This window comes from Nothobranchius furzeri, chromosome 15, assembly GCF_043380555.1.
Source record: "Nothobranchius furzeri strain GRZ-AD chromosome 15, NfurGRZ-RIMD1, whole genome shotgun sequence".
Classification (NCBI taxonomy): Eukaryota; Metazoa; Chordata; class Actinopteri; order Cyprinodontiformes; family Nothobranchiidae; genus Nothobranchius; species Nothobranchius furzeri.
Window position 1 is genome coordinate 52,467,335 of NC_091755.1, and position 21,814 is coordinate 52,489,148.

The 21,814-nt window shown below is 40.6% G+C and overlaps 2 protein-coding genes across 2 annotated transcripts in view; one reads left to right on the plus strand and one right to left on the minus strand.

Annotated features, from left to right (window-relative positions):
- Positions 1 to 21,814, minus strand: part of mtor (mechanistic target of rapamycin kinase) — an 88,174-nt gene that overhangs the window by 46,949 nt on the left and 19,411 nt on the right. Inside the window, exons 21-28 of the mRNA XM_015968523.3 lie at positions 21,026 to 21,193; positions 18,998 to 19,110; positions 18,547 to 18,709; positions 18,013 to 18,105; positions 17,565 to 17,711; positions 17,026 to 17,168; positions 16,628 to 16,790; positions 15,278 to 15,423 (exon numbers count right to left, since the gene is read on the minus strand). Of these exons, the coding sequence (XP_015824009.1) occupies positions 15,278 to 15,423; positions 16,628 to 16,790; positions 17,026 to 17,168; positions 17,565 to 17,711; positions 18,013 to 18,105; positions 18,547 to 18,709; positions 18,998 to 19,110; positions 21,026 to 21,193 (1,136 nt within the window). The remainder of the gene's footprint in view (positions 1 to 15,277; positions 15,424 to 16,627; positions 16,791 to 17,025; positions 17,169 to 17,564; positions 17,712 to 18,012; positions 18,106 to 18,546; positions 18,710 to 18,997; positions 19,111 to 21,025; positions 21,194 to 21,814) is intronic.
- On the plus strand, positions 9,095 to 12,061 carry angptl7 (angiopoietin-like 7). The gene is made up of 5 exons (XM_015968524.3): positions 9,095 to 9,587; positions 10,433 to 10,533; positions 10,627 to 10,821; positions 11,046 to 11,241; positions 11,354 to 12,061. The coding sequence occupies exons 1-5, from the start codon at positions 9,236 to 9,238 to the stop codon at positions 11,521 to 11,523; spliced, it is 1,014 nt and encodes a 337-aa protein (XP_015824010.1). The 5' UTR covers positions 9,095 to 9,235; the 3' UTR covers positions 11,524 to 12,061.

Consider the following 21,814-nt stretch of genomic DNA (forward strand, 5'->3'; position numbering starts at 1 on the left):
TAACTGTAAAATTCTTACTCATAACACTTTTAATGAAAGTCTAAAATTTAAAATTGGTGTGTAAGCTTGGTCAATGTAGCATAAAGAGATATAAATCGAAGCTTGAAACCAAGGCTGAATGAAGTGGGTTAAGTGAAACTTAAGGTGCGCAGACATTTCCAAAAACATGATAGAACATTTCATTTGGTTTATTCTGTATGTTAAAACAGAGATGTCCAACTGGTAGAGAGTTGGACAAAAGCTATAAAATATTCCTTGTGAGCTGCTTCTATTACATGCAGAATGAAAACAAAAAGACGACTGCAGTTTGACATTTCTTTGGGACTCCTACTCAAACAACGTTCATGCCAACACGTTCTCACTCCCAGCGCGTCAAAAACAAACGCTTGGTCAGCCACCCTCCACGTCAGACCCCAGACGCCAAAAGTGCCCTTTTTCGTTACTTATGTGCGAAAAGGGGTTTTTCCCTTATTTGACTGCAGATCCCAATGCAGCGTAAAACTGAAGCGATGGGATGTCCGCTACCGTTGCATCCCAATGCAGCGTTACACTGGCACCAAACAAGCTCATTGTACCTCACCTTAACCTTATCCTCTTATTTAACCTTCCCCTCACCCCCATCCTAACCTTAACAATCTTGCCAGCGAACACGTTAGTGATGTGTCGCTCGCTCTAAAAGCCGGCTCTATGAAGTGAATGGCGGGAGCCGCCTCGTCATTGGTCGAGTTTGGACCGAGCCAACGCGAGGGGGAGGTTTCAACTACCAAGGTGGAGGTTAAAAGTAGAGGGTATGTGTAACCTCCCCAGATGGTATGTTCTAACGTTCCCCTTGGGCGGCAAATACGAAAATTCACAGTCAGACTCTGACTGTCAGAGTCAGAATGCACGGGAAACAAAGGCTTGATCACAGTGAGAGTAACGTTTTAGGTAGCAAGAGGGTTAAGGTTAGGATGAGGGAGAGGGGAAGGTTATAAATAGTGAAACGTTAAGGTTTAGGTGCGGTTAAATGAGCTGGTTCGGTGCCGCATCAGCGGATCTAATCACGTCAGTTTTACGCTGCATTGGGATCTTTAGTTACAAAAGGGGAAAACCCCTTTTCGCACATAAGTAACGAAAAAGGGCACTTTTGGCGTCTGGGGTCTGACGTGGAGGGTGGCTGACCAAGCGTTTGTTTTTGACGCTTAGGGTGTGAGAATGTGTTGTTCATGCACAGACCAGCCAAATTGCAATCACTAATATTCCAGAGAAAAAGGGATAAAAAGGAAGCGATCTATTTAGTGCCTTGAAGGAGGGTGTTTACACTGTGCAGGCCTTCCACAAGTACACAACAAATGAGAACATAGTTTAAACATATCACTCTTCCAGACCAAAAGAATAACCTCCAAGATGAGCGAGTGTTTACAGGAAAACAAGTCGAAATGTTACAAAGAACCCTGGATCTGCACAATTTCTCAACACAAGAAAGAAAAATGAATGAATCACTAACATTTGCTGAACTGGATAATATGATAATTGATAAAAAGATAAACAAAAGCATCAGAAAATATTTTTTCTCTCTTAAAATAAAGACAATTTTCATTCAGTCAAATGTGTTCCTTGTAGCTTAGTGACCAGCCTAGCACAAACTTCAGCTACTTTCTCTCCCGCTCAGACAATCTCATTCAGACATCTGTCAGACACAACAGGAAAATGACTGACATTAATAGACTCCAAACATTCCCATTTTTACAGCTGGATATTGGGTTTTGAAAGAAAATTATACTGTACTACTGACTGTTGACACATGAATCAGACATGAACGACAGAAGAGAACCTGAAGAATATTTGTATAATTGTTTAGCAACATAAAAAAAACAAGTACTGGAATTACTTTTGTGACTAAAATCAAAGTCTAGACATGTATCATTCAACTGAAGAATCAGGGTTTGTGCAAGGGCAACACACTGGCCCTAAAAACCTGGAAAATCAAGAAAAGAGCTGAAAACAAAAAAAATACAATCTTATAAACAGATAACCATTTTATGTATGAAAGAGGAAATAAGATAAGTCCTTTGTAGAATGTAGATACAGTTAATAAGGTGCTAGATGTGTGTGAGATACTTACAATATATTATATCTTAAATAGAGATTTCAACTAAATAAAACAAAGATTCTCAATTGAAAATAAAGACGGGTAAAATACAGAAAATTTACCCTTACCAAAATGTACGTCTAATATCGATGTCATTCTGCCCTCATGAATACATTAGGTATTTGGAAAAAAATTAAAAGATGTATGTAGTTTGCCGATGATTATATTCCCTTAAGATGCTGTTCTACAAACTGCATGGAGAGGAGTCGCAGGACTCCAACCCAACCGGTTCGTAACAAGAAGGGAAAGACAGGATGATTCAAATGCTGAAGCAGTGGGTACGGGTGGGGAGAAGCAGCTTCTGCTAACCACCGCTGTACGGGTAGTAATCATCTATTTATCCTTATCGAGGTGAACTGCTCAATATATTGTGATGTTGAATTGATCCTATAACACCCAGCAGTTCAAAACCTCTAAGACCACCCTTACAAACCTGGCAGTTAAGATAGACCCACAGATGAAACTGGACAGCCAGGTGAACTTGATGGTGAAATACAGATTTTTCCATTTGAGACATCTAACCAAAATAAAATCCATTTTCTCCAGACAATGCATGCAGATAGTAGTAGATGCCTTTGTAACATCAATATTGGTTTACTGTAACGGCTTGCTTAAAGGCATTTCTCAGGCTGCTCTGGGATGTTTGCGCGCTTTTTGACTGGGACGTGTAGATTGGACCACAATCAGTTCTGGCCTCACTACACTGACCGCCAATCTTGTTCAGGATCAAATTAAAAATCCTTTTATTTGTGTTTAAAGCTATAAACACCATGATCCCATCATACTTATACTCAATCTCGTGAGATCAGCAGATCAATTGTTACTCAAAGTTCTAAAAGTGTGATGTGTTACTAGGGGGGAAAGGGCCTTTGTAATCTCAGGCCTCAGACTGTGGAATACTTTTCCCTTGCACATTAGGCAGGCCAAGTCGCTTCCACTTTTCAAATCAAGCCTGAAAACCCACTTTTATCGTCTAGCTTTTGCACAGGAAAGTGGATCTATGCTGCAACTTCTGTTATACATCTGGCTGTGTCTGAACTGTTGGATTCCTTTGAAAATCACAGTGTTTTTCATTCTTTTGTTCTTTTAAATGTGTGATTCATTTAACTTTATGGAGATGTCAACGTGTATGCTCAGCACGTTGTGCGACTTTGCTGTGGCATTTTTAACCTCTTTTAAAAATAAAGCTGGTACGGCACAGTATGGTATGGTAATCATCAACAAAACTTACAATTTTCTCCTCCATAGGTTTTAAGGGAAAGCAGAGTATAACACCTTTAAAGTGACAGAGGCAAAAAAAGATGTCCTAAGCACAATGATGTCATGTGTGACACTAATTATTTGCTTTGATAATGATTTATCCATGATGCCTGATATAACCAAAGGATTACTTTGAAAGGAAAACAAAAAAACAGGTTTTTATTACAAATTTTTGTCACAAAGAGGATAAAAACAATCCCAGGACAAAATGTGCCTGTTAACGTTATAGTCCAGAGAAAAACGAGCCACTCCACAATTCCATAACTTAACATGACATTTTTATGTTTTTCTTCTTTTTCCTCAAGGAAGGGGCTGCTGAGACATCAGCCGGAGAAACCATTCGATGCCGGTGTACACCCAAACTATCGCCCACCTTGGGTCATGGCTGAAGTATGTATGTGTCCTCTGAGATCCTCACTTTCAGGTCAAGAGGCTAAAACAGAACAAAGTGTCTCCAGTGACCCCCCAAAAAAGAAAAATGCAGAATGATCACCGCACTGGAATACTGTTTAGTGGACAATGATGCATAAAGATCCTTACACAGTTATTTTTGGAAGAACTGCAACTTCCATGGATCACATATTGAATTCTTTTAGGTGAAATGATAAGTTCTTCTACTGAAATCTGTCAATTCTTTGCAGCCTTTATTTTTGCTTTGTTAAATTTCAATTGACTAACCTGTGTTCTTGACTAGAAACAAACCTACAAAACATCTTTCCAGTTTTATTAATTATAGTTAGCAATAACTACCTATTACCCCAAAGTCATAATCATAGCTCAGGGGTCACCAACCTTTGTGAAGCTGAGCGCTAATGCATGGGTACTGAGCCACAGGAAGGGCTATATCACACAATAGTGACTTTTGAACTAGAATAGATCAGAGTTAAATGAACCTTTATGTATTATGTGTTTGAAATTTGTGGTTTTAAAATCTACATTAATGCATTTCTGATTAAAACTGGTGGCAGCAGATTTTGTCTATTTTATTTCAGACTTGTGCTATTTGGAGACAAGACCTGTGGGCACATGATATGGTTCCTGGGAGCACCAGATTGGTAACCCCGGCCATAACTAGCCCAAAAACACATTCACAGAAACCAGGAAAAAAATGAGGATAAATTAAATGCATTTCTACACGTCGAGTGTTTTTTGTCTTCAGTCCTGCAAAACAACTGGTTAAAGTATCAGTTTCACAAAATAGATCTCAGAGGAAATACAACATGGCAAATGTTTTTGCACAATGCTGGAGAAACTTCAAAAAAGATGATCCTAATCCATTATTTTCCTCTCCTGTACTGTTGGTTCCATCTACAGGGCTGTAGTATGGTGCACAAGCAGTCATGGTTCTGGCCTGGGCTCAATTTGGATGACACCTGGCAGCAATGCCTGGCTTGGTTGGTTTATGCTTGACGCGTCCGCAAGGTCCGCACGGCTCCGCGGGGAAAAGTTGCGTCATTTTAACAACCACGCCCCTCCACCGCGCCTCCGCACGGCCCAGAATTTCCGCAACGCGCACCTCGGAAAATTTCTAACCACGCGGACGGACGGACGCGGAAAAACATGGTGGACCGGCATGAACTAGTATGGCAGAGGTTCGTAAATACAGACATTTGTATGACTCAGCTCTCAAAGATCACCGTGATCAACATGTTGTTAATAATTCTTGGAGAGAAGTAACTCGCACTGTCGGAAAAGATGAGAACCCTGTTAAAAATGCTGAAATGCCATGTTGTAAACAGTAATTTCTACTTCTACTATGGTGTAGTGTTGGATGCTTGCTGTAGAGCTCCATGCTGCCCCCTACAGTTTGGGAGAATATTGGCTCACCGCAGAGACGAGCCGCACGAACCATAAACACTGCGAGTTGTGAAGCGCGTTCCATCCGCGAGCCACATCACCGCGTGGAAAGTGAATGCGTCAAGCATAAACCAAGCTTAGGCACCAAACACTCTGAGCAGGAGAATGCCCTAGCGCATATTGTGTCCCTCATTGTGTAAAGTTTATTTAGCCCTTAAACGTGACCAGGTTTAGCTAAGAAGCCAATTCTGCTCGCTAGAATATTTTTATGTGACGCTACAATAGCTTGTTTGAAGCCCAAGGTTAAAATGAGCTGATTTTTTATTAGCTTATAGACACTTTTGGCCTTTTCCTACCTCTCGGCGTGGCTCGACGTGACTACGCTAAACAGTTCTGGAGGTTTTCCATTAAAAATGAGAAACAAATTTAGTGGTGGTCTACTGGTGGGGCTCGCCATAGCAGGGTGGACCCCAGAGATTGAAAAGTAGTTTGAGGTGATCTGTATTCAACACAAAAAACACAACACAACGCAACACTGAAGAAAATGGTGGTGATGTTGAGCATTCTTCAGTAGCTGGCTTTTTGTTAGGCTCAGAAAAGAAGAGAACTGGAAAAGTCTGTGAGGAGCCAATCAGTGACTAACATCGCGTTTTCAGGCTGGCACGATATGCTTGAGGCCACTTCAAAGCAAGTAATAGATGGGGGGGGGGGGGAGTACCTGGGACCCGTTGCTAATAGAAACGCCTTGGAGCTGGGGAAAACCAGGTCGAGCTGCATTGAGCAGGCACTGCTGGAAAGGTCTTACATTCTTCCCTGGCAACTGTCAGCCTGTGTCCAAACTCAAATCTTGTGACCATAGAATTGGAACCTGTATTCACTTGGACACCGACTCCCTTCTGCACCAACACAGACAAAAGCAGTGCCCTGATCATAACATCTTGAATTATCAGTCCATCAATCACTCATGAGCAGGACACAAATCTTCTACCTCAGCCCAATTGGAGTATTCCACCTTTTGCAGATCAGCAACCATGGCTTAAGATTTGGAGGGCCAAACGCTCATCCTGAACATTCACTCATTCACTGCCAGTGATGACAAAAGTCCTCATTTTAAATCCAACCAGTCACTGCCAATCACGACTAAAGTTGTCATTTGCATTTTTTTACTGTGTGGGCGTTGGAACGAGACCCCGCACCGTGAGAACAAACACTCCAGCTCTAAGGCCGATCTTTATCCGTGTTCATCTCACATCACGTGATCAGGAAACAGAAAATCCATGTTGCTGCTGCTGTAAAACAAAGTGAGGCGCGAACCGGAAAAACTTCTGCCGATCACATTTCGACTACGGATCATGAAAGAACGGATAACGCTCGAAACACGCGGATTCTTCCTGATGTAAGAGGCGAGTCTCCGCTTTGTTTTGATAGTTTTGGCGTTGAAGGTAACAGATTTGCATCTGTAAAAATGCTCACTGCAAACAGCTGTGATCACTTTTTGATAAACAGGATCAGCAACAAGGAAAAACCTTAGTTTAATCAAATGTATGCACTTTTAGAGGATGTAACTGTCACATGGCAATGCTTTAGTTGGTTTGCGTTTTTAATGCATAAATATTAAAGATTCCATCGAGTCATGGTGACAAAGTCCAGGTCCAGAGAAAACAGAGATGCCTCTGGGAAGCTCTGCTTGGAATAAAATGTGACTCACTGAGCAGTTAGCACAGAGAGAAGCAGGAAAGAAACTGATCGTCTTTTTACCAAAAGACACTGACGCACGTCGATGCCTTAAGGTTAAGACTTACGGGAAGACAAACAGGTCATCATCAAACGTAGAAAGTCGTTTGAACATTTTCTCATTTCCAAGACATTGTGTTCAGCCTAGGAAGAAGTAGGAAAAAGGAGGACTCAACATCCAAATGGTCAGTGCCAACCCATTTACACATAAAAGAAAGAAGGTTTGTATTATGTAATTCTTTGGAAAAAGACAAGAATCTTTTAAATTCACAAAACTGCTGTTCTCTTGATACAAAGATGAGAAAAACTTGCTTAGCCTTTTTTTGTGCTTGTCTGAAAAAGTGCAGGTGTGATATGGTGCTTGCCAAAACAGTTGGCCTTTTAAAATCTGGATGAGGAAAAAAAACTTTCCAACATATAAAGTTAAACTGGTGGTGTCAGATTATGTAATGTAAAATGTAAATGCCTGTTTAACTGACCAGCTTTGTATTTTGCTCCATGGTTCTGATATTCCATCGACCTTTTCAACCACAGCTGGCATCTCCGAGTTTGCTGTTATTAAAAAAATCAGCTAAAATACAGATTTGTCTCACACTTAAGTGTATTAGTTCTTATTACTGGTGGTAAACTTGGAGTAGATGAGGCTAAAGTAACTGTTGTAACAAACTAATAATAAATTCACATACTGAACACCAATGTCACATAAGCTGGTTGCACAAATAAGTTAATTAATTAAAAACTAACAACCTAATACTGTTTTTTTTTATTCAATGCAAGATTTGTTGTTTGACTTCCGAGAACAGGAAATGACAAAAAGGAGACAAGAAAGTTTTGTGAGATATTTCTCATTTGGAGTTTTAAAGGGAAGACAATTCAGAAGCGGTGACGTTCCTAGTGTACAACATATACTACTGTAGACATTCATCAAAAATGAGAAGTTGTCCTTTCTCAGAAGACCAAGAAACATATACGGCTCTAAATTAAACTTTTGTTTTGCTGCATGGGAAAATGGCTCATTGGACTGTAATGGTTGAAGACCCTTGTTCTACACAAAGATGCAGTTGAGCCTTTTTTAAATATCTTACTAAAAATTAATTAAAAAATCAGTAAATTATTCTACCTTTATAAATAAAGTTTGATTGATTTGATACCTGGCTTCTCACCCGTGACTACATAGAACTCCTTTCTACAGGTCTAAAACCACACAGAGGTTGCTAAAGGGCACTTAGGTTATAAATGAAGATGACGAAGATACAGTTTTTTCCAGCTGTTGTGTCCTTGGGCAAGAAACTTTACCCCCCCACCCCCCGTACTTGCTGGTGGTGGTCGGAGGGACGGTGGCGCCTGCGCTCAGTAGACTCGCCTCTGTAAGTGAGCCCCAGGGTGGCTTACGCTACCGTGTAGCTCATCACCACCAGTGTGTGAATGTGAATGGGTGAATGATTCACCACAGTGTAAAGCACATTTGAGTCCTCTGACTCACACAGGCACTATACAAGTGCGGGTCATTTATAATTTTATTTTTATCCAACTAAATTCAACCCGTTTTGATGTCATTATTTTTTCCTAAAGGTTTTAAGTTAATCTTTTTGTGACTGAAAAGTTTAGTGGTGGTGAAAAAAAAAATAAAACTTCTTAAGCATCTGCCAAAAAGGTGGCATCAACAGAACACCAAACCCACAATTAAGAGTACTTAGTGACTTCACACGTTTCTCGGCAAATTCACAAGAAACGTGGTGAGGCCTAAGGACAAATTAACGTGATAACTTAAGTGTGACAACAGACAAGGAAATCACCTCCAGCTGCTCCACAACACGAAACAGCCATCCAGAATGTCTAAATGATATTTCAGCTCTCAATAAAGTTGAAGCCTTGTTACAAATGCAACAAGTTTAGGCAGCAGCTCTGGTTTTATTTCATTTAGGATGTTCTTCCAGCATCAGGCAACAAAACGATTGCTGCCGAGAAACGCTAAGGACCTGATGGAGTGGGCGATTCCTGTACAGTGAGTGAAAGTAAAATGAGCAGTTACGTAGTGGAGAGAGAGGGGGGAAAGGGTTGAAAAAGGTCCTCCACCCACAGGGTTGGAGAGGGTCAACACACCAGTAAGGAGGGGGAGGACCCAAATGCAAACTATTTAAGATGCTCACCCAGAGGAGGGTTTCTCTAAGGAATGAGGACAAACCATCGGTGAGCTGCTGCACAAAGGGAAAACCTGAACTCAACACTTCTGTTAGCTACACGGGCGCTGCTACAAAAACCCTTACTAGAAACAGAAGGACTGCATAATTTTTAAATCTAAAAAAGACAAAAATGAATTTCAGTAACGTAGCCTTGGTGGTTGCATTGATTCTGTTGACAGAGACTAAAGCTCAGAATCCCAAGAAGAAACCGGCGCCTCCAAAGATCGCTAAGGGTCAGTGCTGCGATGAAGTGCGCACTCTCAAAGTTCAGGTGGCCAATCTGACCAGCATCCTCGAGGAGCTGAGTCGCAAGCAGGAGACAGACTTGATTAATGTTGTGAGGCAAATAATGGAGCTGGACAAGCAGAAGCAGCAGCTAGATAATCGGGTCACAGAGGCAGAGAGCAAGTACTCAGAGGTCAACAACCGCGTGGAGATCATGCAGCTGCAAACTCTGCAGTCGGCTACTCAGACTTCATCAGGTGAGTCCTTTGTCTAAGTTTTATCTGCAAACAGTTGTTAAAAGAATGGCAAAAAACTATTATGTCACTCAACTGAATATCTATTTTATTAATGTAGATAAAAGTACATTTTTAAAACAGTCAGAAGACAAATTGTGAAAATTTTCACAAACTGTCAAATCAATGAGATGTGAGTCATTTTTGAAAAGTGCAAACTAGTGTCCACACAGAATCGTATATTTGTTTTTGCTGCAAAGTACTATGATCAGCCTTGTTCATTGCTTTGCGGGCTCCAGTCAGCTGCTGGGAATCAGTGGTGGGGTTGATTACAGTGCACACACTGAGCTGCCCAACAGAGGTTAAAAGTATTCATTTGGAGTCACTGAGTCCCATCTGTAAGGCTGTCAATAAATGGCTCCATCAAAGCCAAATCTTATCCCCCAATCAGCTCATTTCCAACACGCCACCAGTAATCAGTGCTGGCTGCTGCACAGCCAGCCATTACATCATTTATTATTTCACTACCTTCACTGTGTGGTCTAGCACAAGCAAATGAGAACACAGGACCCTTTCTCAAACCTGAGTGGAGAGCAGGACAGGAAGAGATGAACTGATTAGAAGACATGGAAGGTTTCCGTATGACATCAGGTATAAGGCTCACTGCTCCGTTGTGACCACATAGTCACTTTTTGGACCAGGAGTGCTCTGCAAAACTCACTGTGCAAACGTTACTTTCATAAATGGAAATTAAACGACATTTTTGCATCTGTCAAGTCAATCAGATGACCTATAAAGCTGCATTTTACAGCAGTTTCCACAAAACTACGTTTGGTTTTAACACAACTTCCAATCTTCTTCTTTTCCAGATGCCATATACGACTGTGCATCCCTTTACGGCAAAAGCTACAAAATCTCCGGCGAATACAAACTGCCTAAAGATGAGTTTCTGGGCACACCTGAGCTCAGCGTAAGACAGACTATGATCTAAATTGCATAGTATGATTAGTCATCCTTTTTACATCAATGCAGCTAAAGAAAAACAAATGCTCTTTCGTTTCAGGTCTTTTGTGATATGGAGACAAACGGCGGCGGCTGGACTCTGATTCAACGACGCAAGATTGGTCTGACATCCTTCAAACGTGACTGGAAGCAGTACAAAAGTGGGTTTGGATCCGTCCGTGGAGACTTCTGGCTGGGCAATGAGCACATCTTCCGTCTAACCAGGCAGCCCAGCACGCTCAGGATTGAGATGGAGGTATGTGTTGGAAAGCGCATCGGTCATTTGGTTTCAACCATGCGTGAATTCATTAGTAACCAGACGTAAAAATAAATGCAGACAGGACCACTTTACATCTATTAGTACTAAAAGTAAGACCATTAATAATACGTCAAAGGAAATGCACACCACAGGGGCCAATATTCTCACGTTTCTTTAAATAAGCCTCATAAAATCATGCTTGTTTTTTTTTCTCAACGCAGGACTGGGAAGGAGAGACACGCTATGCAGAGTACGGCTTTTTCACACTGGGTAATGAACTCAACAGCTACAAACTCTTCATCGCCAATTACAGTGGAAATGCCGGAAACTCGTTGCGCTACCACAACAACACCAACTTCAGCACCGTCAACAGGGACAACGACAAATGTGTGGACGACTGTGCTTCCCTGCGTAAAGGTAAATGATGAGAGAAAAACTAGTAAAAGCAAACCGGCCCCGTTATATTAGCATCTAGATTTATTCTTCCAGTCAGCCGTGAGTGTAATAGTTTTCCCTCTATGCCTCCCAGGTGGCTACTGGTACAACTGCTGCACTGACTCCAACCTGAATGGCGTTTTTTACCGCTACGGTGAGCACAAAAAGAACACAGATGGGATCACTTGGTATGGCTGGCACGGCCCCAACTATTCTCTCAAAAAAATCGAGATGAAGATTCGGCCAGTGAGTTTTCAACCATGAGTGCTTCAGCTGCTCGTCCCGGATCAAGACCATACGTATGAATATCAAGAGATCTCACCAATACCAGGCTAGCCACACTGTGGCTGTCACCTGACTGCAAAAAGAATGAAATGCCCGTTTGTGATGGTCTGGTAAATTAGTCAGATGAATGTGTAATGGTTCATGTTGTGTTTGATTGTAAATTGTAGTTATTTTTAGTATATTTATCAGTAAAATATTTTGGTTAAATAATTTCAAAGATGCTTTTTTAAACCACTGTCCCTTTGGGGCTACTGGATTTTAATTATTTCTCTCATTTGTTTTTAAAAACACAAGAAGGGAGTTTTTTTGGAACAAGTTAGAACTAATTCAGACTGGTTCAGATGTAAATCACTAAAAAAATGGTAAAAGTATTTAATATAAAAGAAGTTAGGCTGGTATTTGGCTCCTGTGAAACTTGTTTTTTTGTGATTGAAATGTGTACTTTGTAAGATATGTACAGCTCTTTTATCATGTTGTTTCATGTGATTTAAAATAAAAATATTTTTAAAAGAAACAACCCAAAGACTTGATCGGAAATATAAATCCTGTGTTGCTTTGTGACTAATACTAAAGTCTGGATTAAAAAAAAGAACTTCTTGTGTCCATTCAGGTCAACTCATAGCGGCAGCTTTGCCTCAAGCCTCTAACCTTAGGTCATCTGCTGACATTCTGGGCAGAGGTCAAAGGGTACATGAGCCAAATGAAAGAATAGGACCACACATGCTCTGCATCAGAGGTTTTCTTTTCCTCTACAGAATACTTTTGGATTCACTTAATTTTGATTCATTCCTTAAAGTTTGGCATTTATTTGTCCTTTATGCCGTAATGACTATACGGCATGCAAAAGTTAGTTTGATGCTGACAAATGTTGCTCTATTTTAAGAGTTTATGGTATACAAAGGTGTGACCCCCTACAGCAAAAGCAGCCCTAAAGTACTAGTAGACAGTATAAATACATGAAGCCAGTGATGTATTTACCACTTGCCATTGGAATGCAATGTTTCAATGTAGAGTAAAAAAAAAATTAAAAAAAATAAACTTCATGTAGAAATCAGCTGCTGTGAAATGTCTTTTTCTAGAGGGTTTAAACCTGAGTAAATGTGACTGCCTAAAGTGGCGATCATTGTTAAAGTATCACTGAATCCTTGAGCAAAAGCAGGGAAAATGAGATGAGCTACAATAAATGAAAACTTCTGTTAACTTCTTTTCTTTTAAGGCTGCAATAAAGAATGAGACGTTCATGCAACACGAGTCAAAACTGAAATGCAAGGCAGCAGCAGCCGTTGGAAGAATTCTTGTTTTTATATTATTTCTCAAGAATACCATAGGGCTGCACAATATATTGCAAATGTACTGTCATCGCTGTATCATCATGCACAATACGCAAAAAACAGAAAACACATCAATGAATTGTCAGCTCAAATGTTTGCTAGGCATAATGCTTTTTGTCAATCAAAAGGAAGCATGAAGTGTTTGGCAAATCAAATAGAGACTAATCGGGTGGTCCTTATAGGTTAGATGCCCACCCCCTATGCGGATGACGCTTAATTTGGATGGCTAGCAAACACTGACTTAGCTTCGTTCTGCTATTTCTGCCGATTCTGTTTCTCCAGGGATCCACTGATTGCATTTTCCTGTTTGCTGTCCTTTTCCCTTTCCTCACATCTTTTGATCACAATTTTTGCTTTTAGTCTTTTAGTCATTTAGCATGGCAGGTTTTCCTAATATCGTGCAGTCCAAGTATACCAACCCCCCTACCAACTCCCTTAGTGGCTGGCTGCAGTTTAGGTTTAACGTCATGCATCTCCATATAAATACAATTATTTATTTAATTTTCCAGCTGCTGATTTTAGTAAAGTCACTAATTTATGACCTTGTTGGTTCAAACACTTTTTTTTTTTCAAATAATTTTAGCTGTAGTTTGTTATTTAATGATTAGAAAACATCATGATATTATGAGGGAGAGTAGGTGGGACTGCCAACAGCTCAATAAATATTAACTACAATTATTAAATACTGACCAATAAAGATTTAGCCTGCTGTATTTGAGCAATAAAAATATCTCCTGAGAAGATGAGTCATCTTCAAACTTACCGACTCACAGCAAGAACTTTAAAAGTAATGATGCTTTCTGGTCATCAAAACGAGCGCTGTAAAAAGTGACATTTTATTTCTGATGTGGCCAGAACGGAGTACATTTAAGAGCACTTTTGCATCCTTTAGTCTAAATCTTCCATGGGAAATCCTAGAGAGGTGAGAACCAGATGGGGATAACACCAGAGTGCCGGCTCCCATCATTCATCATCATCAAGGCTCCCAAGAAATTGAAAACAGGCTCCAAAGAAAGACAAGTCCAGACACTCGTAGATGAAACGGAGGCAGGCGTCCAATTAGATGCCTGGAAAACAGATTTCTCCTTGCCATGCCAATAGTAGAGAAATGAAATGAGAGAGAGAGAGAGAGAGAGAGAGAGAGAGAGAGAGAGAGAGAGAGAGAGAGAGAGAGAGAGAGAGAGAGACGGGATGGAAAAGATGACAGAAGGTATTGAAGGGCTTAGATCAGGAGGATATGTATAATGTTTTTTCTATTTATTAGTTGAAGGATCAGATTTAAGAGGAAATGGGTTTTAACCAAATGCTTCCAATGCATCACTCACCTGATTATTAATTCAACATCCAAATAAGTGAGGTGGTGGTGTGTGTGGGGATGACAAGGAAAATTCGATGGCTCGGGCCTCTCAGCTGTTGTATCTAAAATCGTCTCTTTTAGGACTTTACCAAGACATCAGTGACCTCACTGATCTGCTCCAAAAGGCGTCCACGGACATCAATAAGCTTTATTTGGTCAAAGTCAACTGTAATTTAATCCATTCAGGGGACCTGTAGAGTGGCTGAGTGACGTAGAAAGTGGCGTTCAATAACCAGAAGGAGCCTTTTTTTTACAGCACAGCCAAAATGAGGACGTTTGTGTGTGTGTGTGTGTGTGTGTGTGTGTGTGTGTGTGTGTGTGCTGGGGGGGGGGGGGGGGGGGGGTTAAAGCAGCTCATATTCTTCTTTGGTATGTTCTTGCTGTGTTTAGTTTCTAATTCCATTTTTGGTTCTTTTTTAAAACACAGAATTTTTACCTTGCTGACAGTTTCGTTTGCCGACTACAAAACTTCCTCAGAGCTGGCGCTGATGGTGGCATCACTTCCTACTCCGTTGGGGAGAGCGGGCAGCAGAGGGCGACAACGTACTCTGCTGCCCGCGGATAAACGGAGTAGGAAGTGACGCCACCATCAGTGTCAGCTCTGAGGAAGTTTTGTAGTCGGCAAACGAAACTGTCAGCAAGGTAAAAAAAAAAAAAAAAAACCTTTTCTGTGTTTTAAAAAATAACAAAAAAATGGAATTAGCTCATATTCTTTTTCTTCTATTCTGCTTCTTCAGTGATTCTTCCTTCTTGAAATGCTGGTTGTCTGCCGATGTCATTTCCTACTGAGTCACAACCAATCAGAGTGAGTTTTAACTCAAGTCCCACCTAACAACTGTACTGGGTCATTCCGAGTAAATGTTATGGAAAAATGGTTCTTTTGGGACTGGACGGTGAAACAGAGACACACGCATGTTGTGAAGGTCCGGTAAAATTACCCAGAAGTCCAATAGTGGAGACGGGCCACTTGTCATTTCCCCTTAGATTTAGTGAAATATTGAGTTAGACACGTAAGTTTACTTCTTGGGGTTTTTGGATCTCCTACCTGATAAGAGACTCCAGGATGAGAGGAGAGGGACCTTTCTGAAACTCCAGCTCTTTGTAATGTAGCGCCTTGGCGTAGGCACGACATTTAGCTGCTCTCTCTCCAAGCAGCACAATGCCATTATCATCTCTGAGAGGAAGAGGGCCCTGGTAAAGGAAACGTAAAACACCACCAGAAAAATACAAATGAGTCATTCTGATGCAATCGATCCTCAGATGACAATATGACACCAAAGGTCATATCTTCACTAGGAATGCTTGAATTCTTTTAGCATTAACAATGGCCTCCCAACCTGAAGTCTGTTAAAATGCTGCATCAAGACAAAATCATGGCAGGTTCAAAGTAACAGTCCCAGTGTGTGTGGTCAAACAGAGAAGAAGACAACTTCCCATCTGGAAACGCCTTCTCTGGGTAGTTTAGCAACACCTGAGTGACAAATAATTGCTGTAAATGGAAGCGTTATTAAGTCCTGGGTTGTTTTCCAATCGGCTCTTATGGTGACTTCAGTTCACTGTTCAGACACATAATGTGCTGCTATGAAGATTCAACATGCAGAACACGACTACATTTTAGAGTTTATTTAAGACCAAAAGGCCATTTGACTGAATCACATGAGCTCATGGTAACATGTGACAGTGATTCAAGATTAGAAGATCAATATAATTAATAATGCATTTAAATCTTCCGTGCCTTTGTGTAACTACACTGAATGCTTTCGTGCTAATGATGGTTTATAGAAAAGCACTTTATAGTACATGTGTTATAAGCATGACTGAAACAGTATTTAGCTACATGTAAGTTTTATTTTCTTAGAAATGGAAAGCTTCAACCAGTTTAAACTCGGTCAATGTTCAATCTAATTAAATCAGCACAAAACATTTTGGTGTGTTATCCCACTGTGATATAAAATTACAATTAATCACAGCAACCGATTACAAACAAATGAAAAAAATAAATAATCTGCCGTGCATTTTAGAAAGCCGGGAGTTTTTTGCCATTTATTGCGCACCTTCAAGGATGTGAGACAAATATTGATATACAAAAATATTGCCATACTTAGTGTTATGGTACTGAATCAATATTCAAACATTGTTTTGTTTTTTTGGAATATTTACATTCAAACATTTACAGTTTGTCTTTTGTGTATATTCAAACTCCGACTGCTAGGTGGCAGCAGTTTTTATCACCATCATTATGACGGAATACCATTTTGCAATAACAATGGATGTCATAATGTCTGGTCTGCATTTTTCTTTTCAATTCAGTCTTAAAAATCGCAAAACCCCTCTGACTTTTAGTATTGGGATACATCATATCGCCAGATCCTTGCCAACACCCTGACCTACTCACCTTGTCGCTGTGCTCCATGAACTCTGCCAGATTAAGTAAAGTCTGTGTGACTTCAGCGATATCCTGGGAGGTGAGAGCCAACTCGATGCTCCGGATGAGCTCATCCTGCTGATCTTCACTCAGTTCAGACCAACAAGACAGAAACGCTGCGTTGAACAGGTCTCTGTGGACCACAGGAACAGCAATTACAAATGATGAACCCTTCATCACTAACTGTTACATTTTAAAGAAGCAGGTGTAACTTAAAATAGAGATCTAAGTTGACACAAATCTCTAAATGTATTCATATTGTTAAGTGTTTTTCTAAGATTCTGTGGCTTATCACAGATGGCAAGCATTAAAATAAAAGGAGACACCCTAGTGGGAGGATGAAAGAGGGCATGTCAGTCATGGTGTACCTGGCGAGAGGAATATAAGTTTGTGCCAGCGACCAGCATGATCGCAGCGCTGGAGAGGACGACTCTTTGAGAAGGACAACACTCAGGCGTCTCAGCCACTCCAGCCAGTCATCTTTGGACACCTTCCTGGCAGCACCCCAGGCCTGTAAAGCAAGACCAATTGTTTGATTTCAAACAGCACTGGAACCGTGTGGGAGATCCAGCTTTTCCAGATCTCAAAAGAGTGAAACCACAGCATAAAAACCATCACTCTCGTATTCAAACCACTCCAATGACCCCATGTGCTCTTAAAACAGGCGTCTGCATTCAGTGTGTTCTTCTGCTCTTTCATTGAGAGTTTTTCTTCAAAGGTATTGCTGATCTGTTGGTTTCTATGGCATCTCCTCAAATAAACTGCGGGTTTGCAGTCAGAACTGTTTACCATATTGATTTTCAACATCTGCAGCAACGCTGGTAAACAAACAAAGGACTTCTTATGCTTCATTGTGAAAATAAGAGTTCAGATTTCAAAGAAAGTAGTGTTAGTTATCTCTTCTCACCTTCTGAAGCGCAGTAGTGCTAACATGAAGCTTTTTCATAGGGCCTGGCTCCACAGGGCCACTGACCAGAGCATCGCCTTTGTTACCACGAGTCTGGCGATGCTGGAAGATTAAAGGGTCTTCTTCCTCCTCTGCCAGAGTATAACCCTATTAAGGCCACAAATATGCACATATAAACACCAAGGCCACACACACACAGCCCACACACATGCTAACAGTTGTTTAAAGCATCAAAACATGTTTTTTGAATGGAGAAAAGCATTTCCTCCTGGAGGGGGCTGCTGGTAAACACAAGGAAGAATGTACAATGCTTATTTTACTGTTTAGTGATTTATTTCAAAGCTACATTGCAGGCAGATTAAAAAAACACACAAAAAAAAACCCCTGAATTACAGACACACTGGAAAGGTGTGTGACCGATTTAACATTAAAATCTGAATGCACCTACCTTTACAATCCGACATATGAGTATGTCGTATCGCTGGTGATTGACCCTGTGCTTCAGCATCACTTTGTTTACCATAGGGATGAAAATCTGGTACTGAAATCAGGAAGAAAGGAACGTTGTTTAAAAGTCAATGTGTGCCGCATGTGTTGTAGTCTAGATACGTCTTTCCTTTCACTATAAAGTAAATAATGGGGTATGAAGCATGAGCGTTTAACCTCTGAGAGCCTCACATCAAACGCCACCTCGACGTGTTTGTTGCCAAACATGGCTGGAAGGAATTCTGGTGGGTCTGAGGTTGGACCTCCAAACAATAAAAGTGTGTAGAGGTAAAACGTAGAAGGCTCAGGAGGAGAGGCGGGGTTACATGTGACCTCATCCATGCTCATAAACACCAACACCCGCTGATAGAGTGACATAAGCAGTCTGGCAGGAAGTAATAAGAGACTGGAGGGGGGGTAAAAGTGCTGCTCATGTAAAGCCAACAGTAGGGAAGTTGGCCATTTAAAAGGCAGTTCCAGGGATGGATGTGACTACCTTCTTTCCTAACTGGAATACGAGTGAGGACAGGGTGTCCATGGAGGTGGAACGCAGCTCGGGCGTGCTGTCCAGCGTCCTGACAATCGGGTGTATAATGCGTGACGCGTAGTCTGTGAAGTCCAGTGACTCCGTCAGCCGGTCAAGGGTCTCCAAGGCAACTCTGAGCCACAAAGACAAACACAAAACTTGGTTTGAATATTGTTGACAGCAGCAAAACAAAAACACACTGCTGCATCACACTTTACATATGTTTGAAGAACTATTCCGGGCCAGTTTTTAGAAGTAAAAACAGAAACATAATAAAACAATAGGGATGCACCGGAGAGAAAATGTCCAACATTGATATGTAACTTATATTATTTCCCTACACTTTCAACATGATGTAAAAGCAACCACACCACCCAACATTTTTAATCAATTCATAATTTTCCTTTGGGGTTTTACTGACTTTCGGGCTTGCGGTGGTACATCGGGGGCATCAAAGAGCTTGACAATAGGAGGCAGCAACAAGTGAAGGTAGTCGTCCAAGTTTGCACCAAACAGCTGGATGGCAATGAGCAGCTAGAGAAGAGAGGGAATATAACTTTATAACATTTCCCATGAGATGGTTATTTGCTGCCCCCCCCCCCCCCCAGTACACCTGAAGTAAAGCTTTTATTTTGGTAAGTTGGTGGCATAAACACAAGGCTTCCAAATGGTTCAATGGTGTAATACAAGAGCACATTATATATATGTATATATATGTAGGTATATATATATATATGTATATATATGTAGGTATATATATATATATATATATATATATATATATATATATATATATATATATATATATACATTTACATCAACATACTATAATGCGCCATCGGCCCATGTCTAAAGTTCACACGGCGAGACAGCAGGAAGCTGGAGTGTAGGCATTTATTTGTGGTAGTGTGTGGGATACTGAGCTGAACTGTGTCATGAAATGATGGAAGTGTGTTTTTCTTCTTCCCTCTTCTGAACCTGAGGGTAACCCGACTCCAAATCCCCCGTTCTATGAACCCCATCTCGTGCTTGAGATTAGACTCCAGACCCAGACCAGACTTATAGACAATCCAGACTGCGAGCTCCTAAGTTACATAAAACTGTAAACGTTGAGACCGAGAAGAACCAAAGAAAAGTCGACTGTGTGCTCATGATTCCATCTTTGTGCTCTCTGCCCAAACCCATGATTTAGGGTTTGAAGTAAAGTTCTGAAAATATTGGCAGCAGCTGCAGAAACCAGAGAGCGTGTTACTCACAGGTTTACAGCATCTTTGAAGTGACATATTACAAGTGAAAGGCCTAAACCTGTTTGGTGCTGATGAATACTGATGGAGAGCGAAAGCAGCAGCCCGATGAGTCAGCTTTGGGTTATAAACGTGGGGAGTGATGGCAGTACATTAAAAACACAAACTCTTCTTGGCTGCACCGCTGAAATGAATTTATTGCATCAAATCTGAAATATAACCTTGATAATGTGCTTTAACCGTGTAATTTATAACAAGCCACAGGTCACAATATGTTGGTGGAGTTTCATGTGCAAGCTGCCATCCCTAACCTTAAAAGAATAAAAAATTATACACATTTGTTTCATTTAGACTTTTTACAGGGATTAATGAATTAAAAACTGCTACTTGATGCTAAAATTGGTCAAGAAATCTGTAAAATGTACTTAAATCCCATTTTTCTCTTCGAAACAGGCAGAATAATAAGATGATTATTTAATTTTCACCTTAATAGAAATTATCAGGTTTTTTCTATTTGCTGTTTTTTCTATTGCTTTGTGAACAAAAACAAAAACATATTTTGCCAATATGGAAGACAAAATAGAAAAATTAATGCAAATCTTCTTATTTATTAGAAATGGTGAAAACAAAAGATAAATTTTGATTAACCTCAATAAGAAAGGCAGAGCTGGGCTGTAAAAATGCTACGAGAACACAAAAACCACCAACAGAACAAATTAAAAATCAGCAAAACACCAAGTCTCTCTTTCTATAATAGCATCATTCCCACGTGTGCTTTGTGAAAACGACTTCACCATTCAGAGACTGCTGTGCACTTCGCCAGGAAAGCATTCAAGGAACATTATTCCCACAATAAGCTATTTATTTATTAATCCCCTGCTGGGTGTGTGTGTGTGTGTGTGCGTGCGTGCGTGTGTGTTTCAGACTGAGATGTTGCTATGACTACAATCTCCATCTTGTTTAATTAAATTCTCTAACTTCTAGATTTATTTACCCTCGATACCCTTTTCAGTTCATGACTATTTATATTTAACTTTTACTGCTGAATTTTTTTATAATTGTAACACAAGATGAAGTATTTTCTCTACAAATTCTAACCTTAAACTCAAATTAAACCTCCACGTGTCCCAGGTGATGTCTCAACCTGTAAATTAGGAGTGAATTCATGTAATTCTGGACCCTCTCTCATCTCCAGAGTAACAAACCTTAATGGTGACGCTGCGTCCGGTGCTGTTATCGTGCATGAAGACACGCAGCATGTGTGGGATGAGCTGAGGCAGATAGAGCTTGAATTCTCCACCCAGAGCCACCACAATCTGCTCTATAAGAAGGATGATGGTGTTCTGCATGGGGTTGTTTGGTGTCCAGTACTCCTAAAGCACAGATCAATTCAATAGAATACATCATTAAATAGTTTTTATGTTAAAGAACAAGCTGCCACAAGGAAATAGAAACAAACCTGGTTATGGGTTACAAGCACCCCTGCAGTTCTAGGTCTGCGAGTTCAACGAGACAAATTATGACACTTTTTATGAAGTTGTAGAGGTGGTCTATAGTCATCTATACAAAAAAATTTTTGTTCCGATTTTGGCACAAAGCCCCTCTCACATAGAGCAATTTCAGCAGAAAGAATTTAAGAATTAAGAATATTTGCCAAATGAGTTTTTGTCTACGCCCACCATTGTGGGTTCCTCCTCCCTAATATATAATAATACCTAACACAACATGCCACCCAGCTCCTGGTGCAATCTACTGTCATCTCCCGCCTCAATTACTGCAACGCCCTTCTAACTGGTCTTCCAGCCTGGACTGTGAGACCTCTTCAAATGGTCCAGAACGCAGCGGCGTGTCTGGTCTGCAATCAGCCAAAAGAGCACACGTCACCCCTCTGTTCATTGAGCTCCACTGGCTACCGCTAGCAACACGCATCAAATTCAAATTGCTAACACTAGCATACAAAGTCCGAGATGGTACGGCTCCCATCTACCTGAATC